This window comes from Hibiscus syriacus, unplaced genomic scaffold (genome assembly GCF_006381635.1).
Source record: "Hibiscus syriacus cultivar Baekdansim isolate YM2019G1 unplaced genomic scaffold, ASM638163v2 tig00111779_pilon, whole genome shotgun sequence".
In the NCBI taxonomy this organism is placed as follows: domain Eukaryota; kingdom Viridiplantae; phylum Streptophyta; class Magnoliopsida; order Malvales; family Malvaceae; genus Hibiscus; species Hibiscus syriacus.
This window is the reverse complement of record NW_024063176.1, coordinates 453423-477181: the sequence shown is the minus strand read 5'-3', so window position 1 is coordinate 477181 and position 23759 is coordinate 453423. Positions and strand designations below refer to the sequence as shown.

At 31.7% G+C, this 23759-nt stretch overlaps 2 protein-coding genes across 2 annotated transcripts; one reads left to right on the top strand and one right to left on the bottom strand.

Annotated features, from left to right (window-relative positions):
- Positions 1-1172: 1172 nt before the first annotated feature.
- On the top strand, positions 1173-23719 carry LOC120170445 (ADP,ATP carrier protein 1, mitochondrial). Its single transcript, XM_039178381.1, has 5 exons — positions 1173-1184; positions 21160-21236; positions 22196-22670; positions 22756-23127; positions 23227-23719. The coding sequence occupies exons 3-5, from the start codon at positions 22197-22199 to the stop codon at positions 23521-23523; spliced, it is 1143 nt and encodes a 380-aa protein (XP_039034312.1). The 5' UTR covers positions 1173-1184; positions 21160-21236; position 22196; the 3' UTR covers positions 23524-23719.
- On the bottom strand, positions 3923-6004 carry LOC120170446 (zinc finger protein WIP2-like). The gene is made up of 2 exons (XM_039178382.1): positions 5478-6004; positions 3923-4507 (listed from the first exon to the last, which is right to left on the bottom strand). Exons 1-2 carry the CDS (start codon positions 5928-5930, stop codon positions 4085-4087), a joined length of 876 nt encoding a protein of 291 aa, XP_039034313.1. The 5' UTR covers positions 5931-6004; the 3' UTR covers positions 3923-4084.
- Positions 23720-23759: the final 40 nt, after the last annotated feature.

Here is a 23759-nt window from a genome sequence, read left to right as displayed (position 1 = left end):
ATCCGATCTCGATGTAGAATCCGACCAAATAAGATTATACAATGCCCCCGATTCATCTACCGAGTATGTCATAAAAAACCCGGGATCATCATGTTTCTTATAATCAAAGTAGGCAATAAGCGCATTCACATCCCCATCGACGATTTCCTTTGCTTTACCTCTTTGAAGTGCATTGTAGAGGTCTTTATGTGTAAATCCAACATTATGATAGCCCCCTGCCTGTTGCGTTAAATAGTTTATTACTTGTGACGTGCCAACACCGACCTCTTTCAATGTTGTTGCCTCATCGATATCAGCCTTACTTACAGCTCTATTAGAACGCATAAATGGTGTCATAGCAGGTGTGCACAATGCATGATTATGTTTCTGATCAGACTTACTTATAACCCACTGATCGTTTGTATTTGTTGCTGTAACTACGACTCTAGCCTTACATCCTGTTCTTGTGACTGGTGTATGAGCACGTTGACGATCAACATTATTGACTTTTGATACTCAAAACCCTTCTTTGGAACAACAAAATTCTTGTGTCTTCACATTCCCTTCCACGTCAAGCTGTGTTGTTCCCTTACGTGCACTAAACCCATGTTCCCGTGCGAATCCCTTGTAAAAGTACCAAGCTTGATCACGTGAACAGAAGAGCTGACCAACAAATCTGTCAGATTCATCAACATTATGTACTTCATGGCATTCCTCGGTTGGCTTAATATTGTCTACATCAGTATTATCCATGGAAAAAATTTTGTTGTGCAAGTTCAGTGCTCCAGGAGTTGATGGAGATGTAAGCAAAGGTTCATTTTGAACATGTTTCAGTCGTGCTGCTTTCAATAGGATGTGGCATTGGTAGTGGTAGTTAAAGGGTGGGTACAACATTAAATTCGCAGTACATATTTAGGTATGTACAATAACTACAAGTATATATTATCATTAAATTTAGGTATGTACAATAACTACATATTTAGGTATGTACAATAACTACATATTTAGGTATATACATCTTTTGAGTGAGTTTTAAGATATTAATTTAGTAATTATAGGCGTCTAATGATTTATTTTTTACGTTACGGTATATATTATTATTAAATTAAAAACAATAAACATATATATTACATATTTATTATTATCTTTGGTTAATATTGTTAAATTTAAATTCTAAATATTATTTTATAAAATATCAAAACAATCAAATAATTTTTTGTGTAAATGAAATTATTAAATTAATATTGTAGGTGGAAAACATGAAACACTATTAAAAAAATTGAAACATAAATTACATAACTTTAAAAGAAGTATCGATCCTTTTTATAAAAAATATGGACTCTTTCAATATAATAGGTAAAAATATGATGTAATAGGTAGCGCTTATATAATGTAATAGGTAGCGTTTATATAATGTAATAGGTAGTGCTTATATTGTAAAGTATCTATCCTTTTTATAAAAGTGTCCATACTTTTTTCACTGTGGAAAACATTAATTTAAGGTTACCTTTTGAGTGAGTTTTAAGATATTAATTTAGTAATTATAGGCGTCTAATGATTTATTTTTTACGTTACGATATATATTATTATTAAATTAAAAATAATAAACATATATATTATATATTTATTATTATCTTTGGTTAATATTGTTAAATTTAAATTCTAAATATTATTTTATAAAATATCAAAACAATCAAATAATTTTTTGTGTAAATGAAATTATTAAATTAATATTGTAGGTGGAAAACATGAAACACTATTAAAAAAAATTGAAACATAAATTACATAACTTTAAAAGAAGTATCGATCCTTTTTATAAAAAGTATGGACACTTTCAATATAATAGGTAAAAATATGATGTAATAGGTAGCGCTTATATAATGTAATAGGTAGCGTTTATATAATGTAATAGGTAGTGCTTATATTGTAAAGTATCTATCCTTTTTATAAAAGTGTCCATACTTTTTTCACTGTGGAAAACATTAATTTAAGGTTATCTTTTGAGTGAGTTTTAAGATATTAATTTAGTAATTATAGGCGTCTAATGATTTATTTTTAACATATATATTACATATTTATTATTATCTTTGGTTAATATTGTTAAATTTAAATTCTAAATATTATTTTATAAAATATCAAAACAATCAAATAATTTTTTGTGCAAATGAAATTATTAAATTAATATTGTAGGTGGAAAACATGAAACACTATTAAAAAAAATTGAAACATAAATTACATAACTTTAAAAAAGTATCGATCATTTTTATAAAAAGTATGAACACTTTCAACATATTATAATGTAATAGGTAAATTTGCAATGCTATCGATATAAATATACCGGTTTACTTATAAAATAGGTAAATATAAGCGCTACCTATTACATTATATAAGCGCTACCTAGTATGTTATTGTACTTTATAATATTTTCGGTTAAATAATATAATATAACCGGTCTAAATTTTAACCGGTCACTTGTTTAACCGGTCACGCCGTATATTAGCCGTTTTTTAGGCGCCGCACCGCAGAACTACCCTCAAGTTGTACTTGGAGTTAAGTGCGATTATTTGATCGAGTGGGAAAATTTTGAGTTAGTTAAGCTGAATAATATTATTTTATCATTCAAACTTTAGTTGAACTTATAAAATTTAAGTAGATTTGTGCGAATATATTTATTCGAGTTTTTTACAATTTAATTATAATTATTAATAATGGTATAATACTGTTGGATTTCATTTTAAATGACTCAAATAAACCATATACGATATACACATATTTATTTATTCTTTTAAACATGTTTAATAAGATTGGCAATGTTATTTCATAAATTAGATATCATCTAAAATTATATAAAAATACTTATTTTTAAAAATATATTTGAGGATAAAATATTTATGAAGTATAAAGGAGTTAAGGAATTGACGAAGGTTTATAAATAGTTATAATTTAAAAATACTTATTTAATTTGTTATGAATTTATAATGATTATGTTCTCGTATATTTTTTTATATTTTCTTATAGTTTAATTTGATTTATTTCGTATATCATAATGTCAACGAATTCGAACATCTTTCTCAATTAGATTATTTTACTTTACGACATCGCGTCTAAAATATATATATTATCTTCTTAAATGTATCTTTTGACAACAATACCGAACAGTAAAATTTTAAATTCAACCTTTTAAAAATATTTTTCAAAATCACTTTTCAAAAATACTTTTTAAAAACAATGTCAAATTTGTATATTACAAGTGATTGAAATTGCTTGTGTTGCTAGTAAGCACATTTGGGGTTGTAGGAATAGGCTCAAGTAGCCAGGGAGTATATGACTCAACTTTGGTTAAAAATCGATTTAAATAAAAAAGAATTAAAGAAATAAAGAAAAAAATTAAAAATTGATTTAAAATAAATAAAGAATTGAAGAAGTAAAGAAGTTAGAGACTAAATCACAAAAAAATCAAATTATTTAGATAAAACTAAAGAAATAGAAACGAAATAGTTTTAATATTTGATTTTTCGATTATTCAAACTTTGAAAATTCAAACTCAAAATTTAAAAAACTAATTCCACTCGACTCAAATAATTTAAAAAATATTTTTTTAATCAAATCGAATTTTGCTCACCCTTAATTACAGTTAAGGAAAAGATAAATATGTCATTAACTTTTTTCTTCTCGAAAGACATATTAAATTTTCCATATCATTTTCTCTCTAATCAACCGATTGCATGTCATTTTTTAAATAAGGTGTATAGCGAGAAAAAAAGAGAGAGAAGGGATTTAAACCTAAAATCCCTTGCACAAAGGATCCTACACTTAATCATTAAACTAAGCTAAGAATTTTCAAAAATTCTATCGAAAGTAATAATTTAACTTCATTTTCATCACTTCAAAATTAAATCAAATTATTTTCCCACTTCATTTGGGAGTAAAAAATTAAATGAATAACTATTTATTTATAAGTGAATCGATGTCCTTCAAATTAATTTTTAACTTCATATAAGAGAATTTGCCTTCTTAAACAAGATTCGACTTAACTTATTTTAGATATAAGATGTCTAAATAAAGAAGAAACAACTAGTTCATTTCGACTCGGAGGGCTAAGATCTTACATCGATTCAAATTCCGACCCGGGCTCGTCATCCTCGTCCAAATCGATGCCGATCGCTCCGTGACCGGCCGGACCGAAAGCCTTGATATGATCCTTCAAGGACCGCTTGTGCTTGAAATCGGACCCGCAAACACAATACCAAATCTTCCCACAGTTCTTCTCGTGGGTTCTCCAGTCCCCTTTCACGGCAAAAGCTTTCACACATTTCCTGCACACGAAGGGCTTGATCCCATGTTTCCTCTTGTAGTGCGTTTGAAGCGTTTTGAAGTCCTTGAGTGGCCTGGCTCTCGGGTGGTCGATGTTGTGCGGACAACCCGGAGCACAGCAGTAGCACGGCAGCCTTAGCATGGCGGTCGGTTGCGTTCCTCGTAGCGAGTGGGGTCCTTTCCGGTACTGAGATCCATGTCCCCACATATGCATCTGCACAACACATTCATACATATATACAATTATACATACATGTATGTATTTTTATGCATGTTAACCGAAGATTATATGTATATATGTATGTATGATGAATCTTTGATATATGTATGTATGTATGTATGTATGTATGAGCCCACTCTACATGAGCTTACAAGGATGAGAAATTACAACATTGCAAAATGCAAACTATTAACAAGAAATCACACTATCAAGGTATCATATATCAACCTATAATATAAATGTATTCATTGAAATTAATAAAAAAACCGAGAGAAAACACATTATTGTCAAGTATGGTATAAAATTCATTAGTTTTACATAAAAATATAATCATTGGATGAATAATACAACCTATTAACAAATGTTTAATTATTTAACATTCAACATCGATAAAAGCAAAAGGAAGGCAGGAAGGGAGTCTGCAGATAATGCATGCATCTGCAGAAGTATCTAAGAGTTTAAACCCTTAAATAAACCCTAATCACAACAATTATAATGATACAAAAGGTAATTGTCAACATTTTTTTGGGGATTTAACATGAGATGTGGCAAATAAAAGTCCTCTAATTTTACAAAGCTGAAGTGTCAGAAGATTAAATATTGCAAAAGCATCTGAATCCCAGGGTGTTCCTTTTTAAGACAAGAGAAATAACTATGTATATATGTATATGTATATATGCATATTTCCCTGTAGCAAACAGTTCTTTGAAGGACTGGAGCATTCAAAAGACCCCAATTGTATCAGTCTGAAACCCTGGAAAACCCTGAAATCATATTATCACTTTAAGCACACTGTTCAAAGCTCCAAGGAGCATCTTCAAGTTCAATATATATGTATATATATATATATATATATATATATGTATGTATGTATGTATACATGTATGCAAAATGATACTTGAGAAAAATCCAAAGAGGCTAATGGATGCTCTCATGCGATTAGGTTAGATATAAGAACGTTTACCTGCAAGTTATTGTACCTATTAAACGTTTTGCTGCAAAGGGGACATGAGAACTGTGTAGGTCCAATGAGAATTTGGGAAGGCGTAGGGATCCAATACTGTCCCTTGCGTATAGGGTTCCCTTGAACTCCAGCACTAGTGTCTGCTGTCAAATCTGCATATGGGGTTGCCTTAGACCTCAGATCGGAACTAGGGTTAGGTAAACCTATGTGTAGGTCTACAGTTACACCATAATCATTGTTGCCATCGTCTGCATTGGCGTCGTCAGCGGTGGTGGAAAACAAGCACTCTTCCATGGAAGATCCACCGCTTGAGGATTCATTGGTTGCTGATAGATAGTTGATGAGAGGAAGAGCTTGTTTGTGGGGAATTTGAGGTTGAGAAGAAGGGTTTGGTTGATTTGGAGTTTGAAAACTTGAAGTCAGAGGGATGAAGTTGAAGCATGGATCTGTCATGGTTCAAAAGATTTGGACAAAATGGAAAAAGAGAAGGAAAAGAAGAAGAGATATATACAAATTTACCTATAGCTTTGCTTTGTACTTAGGCAACTGAAATGATAAGACACATATGTTTATACAGATGGCTACATGCATTCATATTTTGATTTAATTTGACACCTCCCCTGTCCAATAATTACATTAGGTCTTGATTGCATCGCTACCTAAAAAAAATAAACTTTTCTCGTTTCGTCTTTTTTTATCTACAAGATTTAAAATTGAGATTTTACTTAAAACACATAAAATATTCCTTTCATTTAACTTGACAAAGTTTGATGTATATATTCATAGTCGAATCGTGTTTAACTTCTATGCTTCTTTCTCCCTCCACATCGAAAGAAATTCTCCCAACAAAGGTGAAAACTAGGACGGTTCTATTTAGCAGACAAATTGTTTGACTTCAAAATTGTCACATACATAAGAAATATTATATATTCATATATAATAAAGATATGACTTAATTTGTCTAATTCTATCGCTGGTAAAGATTTTAAAAAAAACTCAGTAAAAGTGTCAATGGATTCTTCAAATCAATCAGAGATTGACACTCGAGTAAAATGATAGAAGAAAGCTTGACTACAAGACCCTTTTATTAAAAAGAGACGAAAATTGACTTTAATGATGTAATGATGTAAAGTTAAAGGGACGTAACCCAATGAAAAAAGTTACTCTAGAGATTAAATGTTGATTTTCTCCAAATCACATCGACATGAAGGTTTAGTACCTCAATGTCAGCTCTTCGCCGCTTGTAACTGTAGTATATTTCTAGGGTCGAGTTGTTTGTCCACCAAAACGGTGAGTTGGATTCAGAATGTCGAGAGACAGTTAAGTCCATATACAATGTTTTATGTTAGATCATTGAGATAATTTTTTCATACCATGAGAGGACCGGGAAGAACGTACCTCTAATATACCTTTTATTGTACCCACAACAAACGTTTGGTAACCAATTTCAAAATTGGCAGAGATTAACAAAGGCTTAAAAGTACAATTAAACCACTAACATATCTAACTCCATCTCCCAATATTAACTTTTCACCTCCAAGATTCGAACTCCAAATTTTACCCAAACAACTTCACAGTACTCCCACTTGACCTAAGAGACTAATGAAAGAGATAAACTAGGGTAAGTTTGGCAAAGTTATAAAAAAAAAGGAAACAGATAAAGCAAGTGGGGGTAAAAAGAAAGTGCATGGAAAGTCAAGAAATTACCCTCTGCGACTGCAGATAGGGAAGAAAACAAGAATTAATACAAGCAGGAAGGCAGACACAGAACAAAAAGGAAGTGAGAAACTAGGGTTCCACGTTGCTTTGCCTCCAACTAAGACAGACAGAGAGTGCGACAGCAGTTGTTGTTTCATTAATGTCATCTGTCTTGTAAGTAAATTAAACTAACTCAGATATATTCATACAATTCCCAAAAACAAAAACAGTTCAAAGGTTTTATCTTTCATAAATTTGAACAATAATAGAAGTGTTGTTCTTTTCTTTTTTCTCAGTAGAGGTGGTTGTATCAGTATGCGAAGAATTAACCATCTACGAAATATAATAAATGTATGTACGTTTGAAGTATTTTAATGTTCATAAGTCTAACCAAGTTTTTTCTGGTACAATTAAATCTTACTTTATATTTTAGGTTGGGGATGGACTTGAAACTTCATAAATCATTTGTCACTGCACAGTATCTTGTTGGTCTGTCGAGCTTTTTATGTTTAATTAATATTGAAAATACACCATGTAAGATCGAATTAGGGACGGACGGAACTAGGATTAAACATTAAGAAGAACTAAATTATTGAATTTCAAAAATACAAGGGCTTAAACTAAAAAATATGTTTAATATTTAAACTTATAAGGACTTCAATTGTCATTAGATGAAAAATGTGAGGGGCATGGGTAAGGATGGTCATGAGTCAGGTTTGGTATTTTACCCACTCGTATCCGACCTAAAAAGTAAACCCTTTATCCATACGAGTTTAGGATGGTTACATTTGACATGAAGTTCGATTTATTTTTTAGGTGAACACTCGCATCGATCCAATATATTCATTTTTATTAGATAAAATAAGAATTTAATTAAAAATAATAATATATAGAGATATATTATTATAATTATCTCTAAATATATAAGAGATAATTATAATATTTATCTTAGAACAACTTCAAGTTATAAAAGTGAAATCCGATTGAAATTAAGTTTAAATATTTGAGTTTAGCTCAAACTTAAACTTCTACGTGCTAAGACCAATTCAACTCGATTATACTTCGGGATAAAATCATAATGGAATTTCAAGAGAACAAATATAACAAAGGTAAAACGATGGTCATGATCTAATTGTTAAATCATCAGTTTAAGATTAAAAATATAACACTTTAAAATTTGGGCCAACCTTGGACTATTAGCAATCTGAATTTATTGGTACATTGAACTATTTTTATTTTTTTAATTAATAAGGGAAAATATCGATACAAATTATTGTATTAGAATTTGAGCTTAAGCAAAATAATAGTCCTCGAGGTCAAGTATGATAACCATAGTTATATTTTACTGGGAAAAGTATAAAAATGATCTCCCGATTATAAGACACTACTTTATTGAGTGTATCAATATTAAAAGTTACAAAAACGATCCCATGATTATACGATGTTATTTTGTTGAGTCCCTCGACTATTAAAAGTTATAAAATGATCATTTGACTATTCATATGTTCCAAACTCATCCTTTTCTGTTACAAAATTGACGAACATCTGAGTTGAACGTTAACACGTTGATTGAGATATGATAAAATCATATTTTAATGATGTCTACGGACACCGCCCTTGCTTTCAAGTATTGGTTCAACGGCATAATGTTTCAAACATTTGTTTGACGACATAATGTAAAAATCGATACATAAAATACAACTCAAAGCGGTTATAGGATCAGATTTATCATGTCTCTTAGTCAACATGTTAACGTCCAACTCATGTGACCACCACTTTTTTTAATAGAAAAAGACGAATTTAGAACATATGAATAGTTGGGTGACCGTTTTGTAACTTTTAATAGTCGGTGAACTCAACAAAACAATGTTATATAATCGGAAGATCATTTCATAATTTTTAATAATTAAGGGACTCAAGAAAATAATACCCTATAATCGAGAGAACATTTGTATAACTTTACCTTATTTTATTAGGTAATTAATTTTAATCTAACAAACTTGATCATTTCAATATCTATATCGAAACAAGCTCGAGTTAAAAAAAAAACTTAATCAAACTTGAATTTACGTTTAAATTTATCAATATTTTATTATTGAATTCTAGTCGGTTATACCTTTTAGGCATCATTAGGATTATAAATAAATATATTCGTTTTTTAAAAAATAAAGAATTAAAGTTCATTTGTTAAGTAAATTAAACGAGAACAAAATAGGTTTAATTTATTTATATTTACAAATATTCTCATTTATAAATAGTTTAACTTATATAAAACTCGTTTATGATTGGATAATAATAATATAATAACACTAATTAATATTAATAATTAATATTAATAATAATAATATAATAATACTCATTTATAAATAATTTTATTTATTATTTGGCTGGTTAAATATTTATTATTAGCAGATATATATTAAGATTGATCTTATTTATTCTATTCTGTTCTTAACATCAAGTTTCAAGGAGTTAATTGTAAAATTTTATTAATTTTAAAAAAAATCTTGAGAGATATTTGAATAAACTTCTAAACAACTGGAAGGTTACTCAATAGGGTGAACAAACAGTTAATCGATTTTTTAATTTAATATTCCATTCCACATGATAATTGAGTTGACCAAATTTTATGATCATTATAAACTAAACATCGATTTGTGTTTGTGGATAATTTTTTCATGTCGCTCAACTTTAACTTATGATTTGTAAGTAATTTTAACTTTTTTGTGATTTGTTTGTTGATATTTCCATATTTGTTTGTATTTATGTCAATCCCCAAAATTTTCGGGTAAAAATATTAGAAATTTGTTAAATTTATTAAACGGGTTAAATTGAATTTTTATTAATGATTTTAGGTTAAAATGTAAACCAAAGATGTTTCAAGGACTAGCTTCACAATTTTCCATAACCAAAAGTATCATCTGACACAAAACTTAAATAAAATAGTTATTGGGAGGCTTGAACCTATAACATGGGGATAGCCATTGATGTCTTAGCCATCTAGTCTAGGTCACTATTGATGATTATAATAATAAAAAAATCTTATAATTGTTTAAGGCTCGGTTTTAATCCAAAAAATCAGATATCCCTAATGTGGAACCAAATCAAATCCCTAAATTTGGCTTAAAGCTCTCGTCGCCGCCATCTCACCATCATTCACCAATCTACGGCCAGCGGTGGCTTACACCGCCTATACCAACAGCTCTGTCATCGTCGTGCGACCTCAACCTCGGTTGCCATTTTTGCTAGTCGTCGCCGATAAGAGGAAAATTGTTCGACTCCTCCTCTTCCTGTCTCCACCACCGTCAGTCGTGTTCGTCATCGCTTCATCCACTGGAATTGCCTCGATTGTCTGATCAAAACCTTGGTGGCCTATTGACATAAGATACCATTGTTGTCCGTAGAAAACGCCTTGAAGATAAGCCGGAAACCTAAACCGGAGCCATTGTTTTTCTCGTTTTTGACCGATCCAACAGTCTACTCCTCTCACCGCCACCACCTTTGTGTTCCCCGATGATTTGCAACCAAAACTGTCCATTTGGAATGTCGTAATATCCCAAAATCAGGGTTAGCGACTAAAATGGAATTTTTAAAACTTTGAGGTATGATTTCAAAATATTGTAAAGTTTAGGGACTCATTTGGAAATATTTTTAAGGGATTGTTGGTAATTATTAAATGAAATAAAGGGCAAAATAGTCATTTGACAAGAAAGATTTTATCTTTCATTTGGGGGCTATAAAACACGTGGGAATTGAGATGAAAGAAAGGAAGAAAAAGAAGAGTCTGGAGATGGTGGAGCTATCTTTTTCTCTTCTCGTGTCTTCATTTATAAGGTGAGTTGGATTCAAATTGTTTGTTTCTTCAATTTTATGGTTTCTTTTGATTCTTGAGTGATAAGAAAGAGTAAGGGAAGATTTAAGGTGACTTAAAACTCCAAAATGAACAAGTTATGAGAGATTAAGTAAAAGGAGTTTTTAAGTGAATTATTGAAATAGAAGGAGTTAATTGTAACATCCTAAACTATTATTAGTGACTAAATCGTAAAGTTTCAGAATTTGGTGACTAAAGTAGAAGAATATAATAGTTCAATGATTATTAGGAAATATTACTTGAAAGATGTTAGTAATTATTAGATGAATTGAAGGGCAAAAGGGTCATTTGTAGGGAAAATAATTAAAGATGGTTATATATTAAACACATGGAAGCGAAGAGGAATCAAAGTGGTTTCTAGAGCTCTCTTCATCTTTATTCTTCCTTCATGCGTGAAAACCAAGAGCTAAAGGTGAGTTTTCTGATTTTTGAGTTTCTGGTTAAATTTAAGGTTGAGTTTTGATTATTAAGTGATAATTAAGCTTAAGGAGAGCTTAAATTGTTTTGAAACAATAAGATGAAGAGAATAGAGGGAATTAAAGAAAATAGAGGAATAAGTGAAATCTTGAAAGAGGGTTCTTTAATGAGGTTTAAGAGTGAATTTGACTTGTCATCAATCTAATTAACATGTATGAAGTGTTAGAATTGGATTTGTAATATGTTAAAATTTGGGTATGATTCTTGAATTTCATAAAGAGAAGAGGATATGGAGGTTAAAGAAGTGATTATTGAGTAGAAATGAGTGCAAGTATGTGTATGAAAGTTAGGAATATTAAAGGAGGCCAAAGATGAATATTTGAGCTGAAAAGAGAGTGAATTTCGTGCTCAAGATGTAATTTATGGGTAGTGTGCATCAATGCATCTTCAATGTGTATCGATGCACTCTCAAATAAATGAACATCGAATGCAATTAGTACATCGATGCATTAGGAGTGCATCGATGCACCCCATTAAAATACAAACATCGAATGTAAATTGTGTACCGATGCAGGGGCAGTGCATCGATGCACATGTAAAGGGATGCATCGATACACTGTAGAATGTACTAATGCACTTCAATAAAAATGGAATAAATCTTTATTTAAGTCTAAGAAATGATAGATTATAGTATATTAATTAGATACTGATGGTATCAATACATGATTGTGTAGACATCGATCGAAAGCAAAGTTCAGATAGGTCGAAAAAATAAGATACACAAGGAAGAACAAGAGCTCATGAGTGTTCATTGAGACCAGGTGAGTACATGATATTAAGTGTACATTATGTATAGGGAATTAAGACTTGTTATGAGTATAATTCCAAAATTATGTGATTAGGGGTACTGAAGCATAAACATGTAAGGATAACTGAAGTATAAACATGTAGTGATATGATGCTAAATGTATTGTATATGAGTAAATACATATGTTTAATTGATTGAATTTATCTTTATATGTGACCTATGTAAATGTATGTATGTATGACAATATGTTATGTGATCCCATGAGATGAAATATATATATGAAAGTGATATGAGTTATACGTGTTTCTACTAGAATGTTACATGATATGCTATGTATGCTAAATGAGTGATATGAATACATGATAGTGTAATAAGCTAGGTTCAATGTTATAACTGAATGAAGGGATTGTATGAGAGAATGTATATGCAACCATGTGTTATGTGAAAAATAATACAAGTAAAAGTGAGAAGCTATGTGATAAGTGAATGTGAATTACATGGAACTATGCTACATGAAAGTAAACTATGTGTCTACGTGAATATGTGGAAAAATATAAAAGGTAACGCCCATGTAATGTGTTATAAGAGCTACAAGTATAGTTGGCATGCCAATAGTCGAGGGTTTTACGTGGTCCTACGGGACATATTTGTTTCACGTGGTCCTACGGGACATAATGGTCCTACGGGACATATGTGTTCTACATGGCCCTACGGGACATAGTGGTTATATGGGACATATGTGTTCTACGTGGTCCTACGGGACATAGTGGTCCTACGGGACATATGTGCTCTACGTGGTTCTACGGGATATAGTGGTCCTACGGGACATAGTGGTCCTATGGGACATGTGTTCTACGTGGTCCTACGAGACATAATGGTCCTACGGGACAAACTCTACGCGCCCCTAGTGGGAATTATACGAGCTGTGGTGACAGCATAGTGCACAACCTCTATGTAGTCACATACCTTAAGTTCTCAAAAGAGTGCATGGGCTTTAAAGAGAATCAATAATTGTTATGAGAATAAGTGTGTTCATTTGTGAATTGATATATGTGTTATGTGACATGTATAATGATAATTTTGAAATCATATGATAATGGGAATGATGATAATAATAATGAGAGTATATGTGTTTTTGTAATATAAAGTGATATATGGGCTATGATATGATGTTGGCGGATAAGAGTAGCAAATAATAAGAACTAACGTACATATTGGTAATAATGGAAATGATTGTCAATAATATGTATAATTTGATATGATGTTACGTGTACTCTTTGTGAAATCATATATGTATATGTATGTATTGGTTATATGAAAGGATATATGCTTTTGGTATGCGATAAAAATACTAATTATTTTTGCATGAATATGTGAATAGTTTCATTATATGTTTTATATGTCTCACTAAGTCAAAGAATGTACCAATACCCTATATTGTGTATCGATACACTTCAAGGGGAAAATGAAATTAGATATTTCTTTTAGTTTAAGAAATCAAGGATCGAATCATGGTATTTAGAATGCTAATATGTATATAATACATATGATTGTGTAGATATTGATCGAGAGCAATGTCCAAACAAGTTACAAGTAATAATCATCGAGGATAAGATAAGAGATTGGTATTACCTAGTGAGGCCATGTGAGTGCATATTATTATATGGAAATTAGACTTGTGACAAGTCTGTTTCTAATATCTTTATATATGATTGCATAAGTAGAAGCATGATTATGTTTGTATTAGGTGAATATACCTTGTTCATATTATATGTTATGTGGTGTGAATTTATATGATATGGGCTATATGGAAACAATATATGTAACTATATGTGAACCTTATATGAGTTGTATGAGTATATAAAATAAGTTATAAGATCACGAACTATGTATGATAGTAAATGTCGTATGTGATAACAATAGAAAGAATATAAGTTAGGTGTTTATGAACATGTAAATATATGTCTAGATGAAGATATAATAACAAAACATAAATTACATGAGTTAAATTTATGGCAACTAATATAATCTACTTATAGTATTAAATGAAAAGTGAGATAAACTAACTAGGATTGATCTATAGGACAAGATGAGAATAGTATATCAATTAGGAGACCTGTACATATATAATGATAAGCATATGTGAGATAAGCTATATGAGAAAAATTAATATGCTTAGATGAACTATGATATATTGGTTACATGGTAAAGATCTATGAAGTCATAGGAAAAGGTTACAGGAGTAATGCGAAATTGAACTAAGGGAATATAGGAAATTAGTATATAAATGAAGTTATATAAGTGATATATGTTGGTATGCTACAATATATGTTATATGATCTATGTGAACATAAGAGAACAAAATATGAGCTAGGTGATATGGATATAAATGATTATATGAACATGTAATATAAATTAGGGAATGATGATCTAGGTGTTTATATGGCTATAAGAAGATATAAGAACAATATATAAGCTATGTAATATGAACTGCGTGATTTAAATGCTATGTAGTATTATCTATGTGACTAAGTAAAATGTGATATCAATAAATGACAATGATTTGTGAGATTGTATGAAAATGGGACATGATCTACGAGATAATAAATTATGTGATTTTATGAATATGTGAATATAAGAGAATAAAACATAAACCATATGTTATGAAATGAGATGTGAAGCTATGTGATATGTGTTATAAGACAATGATCTAAGTGAGCACATGAAAATGTTACATGAACCATGTGATGCTATGAGATATGACCCATGTGACTACATGTGAAATGTTATACATTATGTGATGATTTGTGTAACTATGTGAATATGGGAAATGATAAAAGATAATGCCCATGATATGAGTTATGAGAGCTAGAGGTATAGTTGACATGCCAAGAGTCGAGGGTTACCTATGTCTTTCGAGACATATGAACAGCTTACCTATGTCTTTCGGGACATATGGACAATTACCTATGCTATTCGAAACATATGGATAGGTCCTTCGGGACACATATTTCATATGCCACTTAGTGGATTTTATACGAGCTGTGGTGACAGCATCAGTGCACAACCTCTATGTACTCGCATACCTTAAGTTCTCACATGTATTCATGGGCTAAAACAGATATAACAATAAATACTCTATATGTCATGTATATGTTTTTGGTAATATGAAGTAAAGTATAGAACTTGATATGATAATATGTTTGTTTTCTTGTAAAGTGATATGTGTGATAAATGATGTGTGCAAATAATTAAGTATGGGATAATCTAATAAGAGGAATTACTGTTAATACTAAGAATGAATATGACAATATATGTGCATGTGTGTATTTGTTATATGACTGGATATGTGCTTGTATATGATATGATAATATTAATTATTCATGCATTGTTATTTTGGAATTTACATTATATGTTTTATATGCCTCACAAAGTCATAAACTTAGCGTGTGAGTGTTTCACACGTAGGTTCCAGAAAACGAGAAAAAAAGCGAAGAGTAGCAAGGCAGGTCAGATTCTCCTTTTCACATATCAGATCAGAATTGTATTTAAGTATATGTATTTGGTTATATAGAGTGTAGTTGGCATGTCGTCTAAAAGATTTAATTTGTATAAGCTCTGATATGTTTTGTAAAACCAATTGATTTTAAATAAATGAAAAGTAATCATTTTCTTGAATTAGGAATTTAAAGTTTAGTCATTTTGTAAAGAAAAATGTTTGAAAAGTCAATGTGACACATCAGACTCGGATCTGGGTCGGATACTGGTTGGGGTGTTACAGTCGTCGCCGCCGTCGATCGCGCCACTATCGCTGTCAATGCTCCCGTTCGTCGCGCCGTCGTTAGTATGAGGGCTTGGAACCTTATTTCTAAGCTTGTGTGAATAAGGGTTTGGGTTTGGGCTAAAGTGTTGGTGTGATCCAAATCCATTAGCCAAACTGATGGGCCTGAACCAGCAGATCTGGGCCAGCAGACCCAAACTGAGTTGACTCAAAACATGTTGACCCTTTTGACCGTTGCCTTTGACTAAAAAGTTAATTTTTTTTTTCAAAAAGTCATATTTTATGTTTTTCGATGTATATAATATGTTTTTGAGGTTCATTTTGCCAAATTCAAACTTGATAATATGTTTTTCACTGATTAACCTCTTGATTTGATCCATTTTCACAATTAAGCTTCATTTCTGATGTAATTTCTGTTGATATGTATCCGAGATATTATTGGACGTTGGATTCAAGTTGAGAGCGATTGAATAGAGTTTAAATGTTCGATCGGTGTAGCTCAAAAATTGAGGTAATACATTATTACCATTTGAGTACTTTATGGAACATGTTGGTGTTTATTAATGCATGAATGATTATGTTTGGTCACATGAGTGTAGTTAATATTTCTAAACTCAATCTGTATGCTATATAAAGTATTAAACTAAATAAGACTCAGATTATACGTATAAGACACTAGAAAACTGATAAAAATAATTTCAAGTTTAATGATTATCCAGAAAAACAATTAACCTCATAATCTTAAACTTTTATTTATCTTCATTAAAAGTTTTAATATCGATTAATAAATTACGAAATTACCATTGTGAAGAAAAAATGACCCGAATTGACCATGATAGTGAAAGTATCCTGAGAATTCGTATTTAATCTTATATATTACTAATTCACCTATTAAATTCTTGATTTGTTTGAAAAGAATTTAGAATTAGTTCGTTCCTTTGAGAAATCACTAGACCTAGAATTTATGTTTTATGAGCAAACACCTGAATACTAACTTATCAGAAGTGCCATTATTGTCAGAATTGTTTGAAATAACTGAAATAAATGACAAGTTTGAGTTAAATGGAAATATTGGACAGAAGTAAATGAGTGAAATACCCTTGAGTTGTAAAATGACAAAAATATCCCTGAAGTGTAAAATGACCTAAAATACCCACAAGCCCTGAAATGATTGAATACCCATAAGCTCTGGAATGAATGAATCTACCTTGAATACTAGAATAATTTTAATATCCTCATGACTTGGATTAAGCAAATGCCTTTGGATAACTTCGGAAGATATCGGTGAATCTTTAAATATTGTAACGCCTTTGAGGTTTATAGAGTACGACCTAAGTAGGTCGACCATCCATAATACTATTACAATACGGGAAGTAAATAAATACGGCTTAAATACATATTTGTCTCCTCATGATCCATCCAAAGATGGTTCTGAAGGTGATCAGTTCGATTCTGCAGTGTACCCAGTTCTAATAAATGAATATTCGTGAAGTTTCTCATGTTGGTGTTTGTTAATGCATGAATGATTATGTTTGGTCACATGAGTGTAGTTAATATTTCTAAACTTAATCTGTATGCTATATAAAGTATTAAACTAAATAAGACTCAGATTATACGTATAAGACACTAGAAAACTGATAAAAATAATTTCAAGTTTAATGATTATCCAGAAAAACAATTAACCTCATAATCTTAAACTTTTATTTATCTTCGTTAAAAGTTTTAATATCGATTAATAAATTACGAAATTACCATTGAGAAGAAAAAATGACCCGAATTGACAATGATAGTGAAAGTATCCTGAGAATTCGTATTTAATCTTATATATTACTAATTCACCTATTAAATTCTTGATTTGTTTGAAAAGAATTTAGAATTAGTTCGTTCCTTTGAGAAATCACTTGACCTAGAATTTATGTTTTATGAGCAAACACCTGAATACTAACTTATCAGAAGTGCCATTATTGTCAGAATTGTTTGAAATAACTGAAATAAATGACAAGTTTGAATTAAATGGAAATATTGGACAGAAGTAAATGAGTGAAATACCCTTGAGTTGTAAAATGACAAAAATATCCCTGAAGTGTAAAATAACCTAAAATACCCACAAGCCCTGAAATGATTGAATACCCTTAAGCTCTGGAATGAATGAATCTACCTTGAATACTAGAATAATTTGAATATCCTCATGACTTGGATTAAGCAAATGCCTTTGGATAACTTCGGAAGATATCAGTGAATCTTTAAATATTGTAACGCCTTTGAGGTTTATGGAGTACGACCTAAGTAGGTCGACCATCCATAATACTATTACAATACGAGAAGTAAATAAATACGGCTTAAATACATATTTGTCTCCTCATGATCCATCCAAAGATGGTTCTGAAGGTGATCAGTTCGATTCTGCAGTGTACCCAGTTCTAATAAATGAATATTCGTGAAGTTTCTCTACCTACATAATTGATAAGTGTCACCTTTGCTGGGAATTTGTACAACGCGATTGGAATTGAAAACCTATTAAGATGCTTGAAATCTAGAATTCTGTAAATCGCTGCATACATTGATTAAATTGATTTATCAAATTTCTCAGGAATTAAATGACTAAAATGCTCTTATAAACTTGATTTATGGAATCACTTTATGAATGTTCGAATTCTAAATAAATTTTGATACAATTATTCCGGAATCCCTTGCTAATATATCTGAATATTATGATCTTGATAAATCACTTCTTGAATGACTGATGAATCCGTTAGCTATCAAACCTCCATTTTATATGGAACTCGTTCTGAAATTCAATCAGTTTGCAGAAATTTTATGGTTCCCTACCTGATAAATACCAAGTACCTCAAAAAATAACTAGATCCTCCAGTGTGTTCCCTATGTGTTATATGATTGTGTTATTTGTTCTGAATTGTGATTCATCGAATTTACTAATATATTAAATATTTTAACAGTTCGATATTCTGACTTACTAATGTATTGATTTTTTGTTTATGAACTATGGCTACATGATATGTACTATCTGGTTATCTGTTTTCACTAAAAAAAATATAATTATGCTTGATTTATGGATCATGGAAATTACTGGTTACTGTATGAACCAATTTATTAGGATATTGTCTGGGTAGGATTATGGAGTATGGAGATTCAGCTCTGATCAAGCTGGTAAATCCTTATGGACCTAAGGTGATACTTGGGTAGGCTCTAAGGCCTCTAAGGTATTCCCTTGGGTAGGCTCTTAGGCCCCAAGGTACACTATTGGGTAGGCTCTTAAGCACAATATAATCCCTTAGGCTGACAACTACGCCCAATAGGCCTAGGGTAAGTCCTTATGGATGCAGTTCTGGGGAATTGCATATCTGTATTCGGTTGGAGGGTATTAATGTGGTCCTAAAAATATCTTTTAAACTGTTGTTGTTTTAAAACATATGTACACTTTCTCTGATTTTGTTGAAACACATTAGACTCCTCATCTCAATCTCCTGAATCTGTCTTTCTGAATATTTCCTTCAGATTATGATTTCTGGATGGTTACCGAAGAAATAATTAAGGAAATATGAACTCGTCGCTAGAATCTGATGATATTTGTATCATTAAGAAAATTTATGCATTACCTTATACTCGATGGCCTATTGCATTCATCTGGTAGTTCTGTATTACTGAGCTTTCCAAAGCTCACTCTGTTACTTACCATTTCAGGTTAAAGAATTTGATCATGTGCTTTTACCATCATCAATAAAGGAGTTTCACCGGCGTTGCTTGTGGAGTACTATGCATGTAATTATGGGGAATGTAGGTTGTATTCTATTTTTAAATTCGAGTCTAAAACTTGTTTTATTATTGGATATTGTTGAATTCTATTTTTAATATATAAATGATTTTTCTGAACTTGTATTTTATTTATAAATTATTTTACAATTTTTAACGGATTAATAAAAAATTTAATTTTTTTAGGATTTTCAGTCTGGGTCGCTTCGGTGACCCTAATGTGACACTCCAAATCAGATCAGGTCACCCTTATCGATCTAAGAGTGTTACAATTTATCTTTCATTCGAGTTTTTTGTTAGGTGTTTAATTTTTTTCCTTGTACGATCTTTATATAATTTTAAGTGGTCAGTTTAATATTGTTTATATCATCTTTTGTCTGACTTCAAAACCTTAAATAATGAAGTTTCTTTTTATTCGTCGTAAAACAAACTGTCATTGATGCCCTTGCTAAAATTTCTGCTAACGATGATGGTTTCACCTACGTCTTCTTCAATATCCTACAATTCATTCTAGTTCCATATATATATATATACATATATGTATATATAAAGAATGAAAATAAAATAAACGGCCGAAATCAAGAAATCAAATAAACATCGCAAGCGTAACTAATTTGAAGAGAACTTTCCTCAGCTTTCTCCACAGGTGGCTTTCATAGACCGGAGTCGCTAATTCTTACTAAAATTGTGGACCGAAGAAGAGCAATCACGTTTTGAAGCTGCCAAATAAATAAGTCCCCGGACCCATCCATCCCATAGTCAACCATAGACTTTTTTTTTTAACTATTAATATTTGATTTGTTATATATTAATTTATTCTTTAAACTATTATTATTATTTTACTTTGATTATTTCATTATCACGTTGTTAGTTTTTTTACCTAAAAATCAATTTATCAAAATAATTATTTTAGTCATCATTTTTTTAAGTATTTTGATCCACAACATTTAATTTGGGAAAAAAATTCTCCTATATAAATGAAAATTGTCAGCTAGAAAATATTAACATTCTAAACTCTAAAATGAATTGTAACATGGTCTAAATGCTAAAAAAAATAAGGACTCAAATATTATTTTATTAAACATTGGCGACTAAATTTGACATTATGCCAAAAGTAAAATATTATCCCACCTTGCTTCGTTACCGTCATATCCGCGCGTGACGTGAGCGGCGTGCCCTCCTTACCCTAGTCTCTCTCTCTCTCTCTCTCTCTCCAATTATTTTAATATTTATAGTCCCAAAAAATGGCAGGACGGCCCCTCACTCTCTCTCTCCTCTCTTTCTCTTAACAAAAAAGATCAAAGGAATCTTTCTCTCTCTCTCTCTCTCCCTCTCCCTCTCTCCCGACGCAGAGAGATTGGCGCTGAGACCTCCAACAGTTTTTCACGCCAACCAATCACGCTCTTTTCAAAGGTAAAAATTTCTCTCCAAAAATTCAAATCAAGTAAACTGTTTTACACAAGTATCAGATATGTTCTAGTTCATCACTGTTCTATTTTGATCTATATTGTTATTATCCTGTCAGAGGTTCTTCTTCATCATTATCGTTGTTATTACTATTAGATCTGATTGTTTCCTGCTGCGGTTGATCTGTGGAGAAATTGTGAAATGCTTTGAACTGATTTTCCTTTATTTTTTGCTTACGTTTGATCTGATACATCGCGAATGTGTTGTTTTCGTAAATGTTTACGCTTGATTTATTAGATCTATTGGTACTTACTGCTCATATGCTGTTGAAATTCTCAGATCCACTGCTTTTCTTTTACTTTTTTTTTTCTAACAAGCTTAAGCATAACGAGGCAATATTTATGTTTATTTATTTGTAATGTTGAATTATATCTGCTGAAATTTTTTACCTCATACTGAAATACGTGCATACTTGAATCCATACCTATATATGTGAAAGATTTTGTTATGCTTATACATGCAGTGCGTTTTAGTTGATTGTTTAGTCTGTTATATTGTTTTTATTAGACGCTTTCTGTTTAAAATTCATTTGATGTTTATTTTCCTGTATCTATGATTGTTTTAGGATACCGGTTTGTTCTCTGATTTTACATATAGTGATGCTTTGTTCTTGCTGAGGTGTGTCACTCCTGCAAGATCCTCTTAGTTTACCGAGATGCACCTTTTGCTTATGCTTTTTAGGAATAACTATGCCTCCGCGGCTCTGCCTGATGTTTGCTGAAATCTTGGTTATATTATTTTTCTGTCCTTGATCATATATCCGACTTTGTTTCATTGTTGATTATTAATGATGGATTGAACCATTACCATGTTTTAGATGATTTTGCTTCATTTGATAATTAGTATTCTGCATTGCTACATTGTATTCTCTATGTATGTTCACGTGTTTGGTTTTCTTGCATCAGAATGGATCAAGTTCAACACCCGTCCATCATGCAGAAGGTAGCTGGTCAGCTCCTTCATTCTAGCCATTCTCAAAATTTTCAAGGTTATGGTGGGTCTTTCAGCAGGCCTGCTCTGTCCCAAAGGCGTGTTCCATATGGTAATTACTCCAATGCTGCCCTGCAGTATGACCTCTCTGTGGTTCCATCAGCAGCATCTGCTATCTGTGTTCAAGCCCCTGCCGAGAAAGGATTTACCAGCTTTGCTATTGATTTCCTCATGGGTGGAGTGTCTGCTGCCGTATCTAAAACTGCTGCTGCTCCAATTGAGCGTGTTAAGCTTTTGATTCAGAACCAAGACGAAATGATCAAAACTGGTAGGCTTGCTGAACCCTACAAGGGTATTGGTGATTGTTTCAAGCGAACGATCCAGGATGAAGGATTTGGTTCTTTGTGGAGAGGAAACACTGCCAATGTTATTCGTTATTTCCCCACTCAGGTTAGCTGTTGTAATTTTAATTCATTGTTCAATTACATTTATTTCTACATGTTTTATGCTTATTGCCTTGTTCATTTTGCAACAGGCCTTGAACTTTGCTTTCAAGGATTACTTCAAGAGGCTTTTCAACTTTAAGAAAGACAAAGATGGTTACTGGAAATGGTTTGCTGGAAACTTGGCATCTGGAGGTGCAGCCGGTGCTTCTTCCCTTCTCTTTGTCTACTCCTTGGATTATGCTAGAACCCGTCTTGCCAATGATGCAAAGGCTGCAAAGAAGGGAGGAGAGAGGCAATTCAATGGTCTTGTTGATGTCTACAGGAAGACCTTGAAATCCGATGGTATTGCCGGTCTTTACCGTGGTTTCAACATCTCATGTGTTGGAATCATTGTGTACCGCGGTCTATACTTCGGAATGTACGACTCTCTGAAGCCGGTTGTTTTGACCGGAAGTATGCAGGTCAGTATGATGTTTAAAGCTATGTCATGTTACCACTGTTTCATTGATCATAATTCTCCCTGCTGTTATTTTGCAATGACATCTCTCTGATGATTACAGGATAGTTTCTTTGCTAGCTTTGCCCTCGGTTGGCTCATCACCAATGGTGCTGGCCTTGCATCGTACCCAATCGACACTGTTCGTAGAAGAATGATGATGACGTCTGGAGAAGCCGTCAAATACAAGAGCTCGCTTGATGCATTTTCTCAGATCTTGAAGAATGAGGGTGCCAAGTCTCTGTTTAAAGGTGCAGGCGCTAACATTCTTCGTGCTATTGCCGGTGCCGGTGTGCTCGCCGGATACGACAAGTTGCAGCTCATCGTTTTCGGAAAGAAGTATGGATCTGGAAGTGCTTAATTTTGGGGTATACCAACTCTTCTTTTGTTGTGTTTGTTTTAGGTTTTAAAGATGGCGATGAAAAGCTCGACTCGAGAAATTTATTTCCGGCAAAATTTCATTAATAATTCAGATTTTAGGGGATTAACTCCCTAAACGATTTTTATTTTTCAGATGGGAAATTTTGATTACCCATCTCGGATTTTGGCTTTACTTTAAGAAATTGAAATGATGGGTTTTATTATTATAATTTATAT

What these genes read in the sequence shown, in the direction of transcription:
- LOC120170445 (XM_039178381.1), top strand. Translation starts at nt 22,197, where the DNA reads ATGGATCAAGTTCAACACCCGTCCATCATGCAGAAGGTAGCTGGTCAG. An exon ending in TTCGTTATTTCCCCACTCAG is followed by an intron (nt 22,671 to 22,755) that starts GTTAGCTGTTGT and finishes ATTTTGCAACAG; the next exon opens with GCCTTGAACTTTGCTTTCAA. An exon ending in TTTTGACCGGAAGTATGCAG is followed by an intron (nt 23,128 to 23,226) that starts GTCAGTATGATG and finishes TGATGATTACAG; the next exon opens with GATAGTTTCTTTGCTAGCTT.
- LOC120170446 (XM_039178382.1), bottom strand. Translation starts at nt 5,930, where the DNA reads ATGACAGATCCATGCTTCAACTTCATCCCTCTGACTTCAAGTTTTCAA. An exon ending in ATAGGTACAATAACTTGCAG is followed by an intron (nt 4,508 to 5,477) that starts GTAAACGTTCTT and finishes TGTGTTGTGCAG; the next exon opens with ATGCATATGTGGGGACATGG.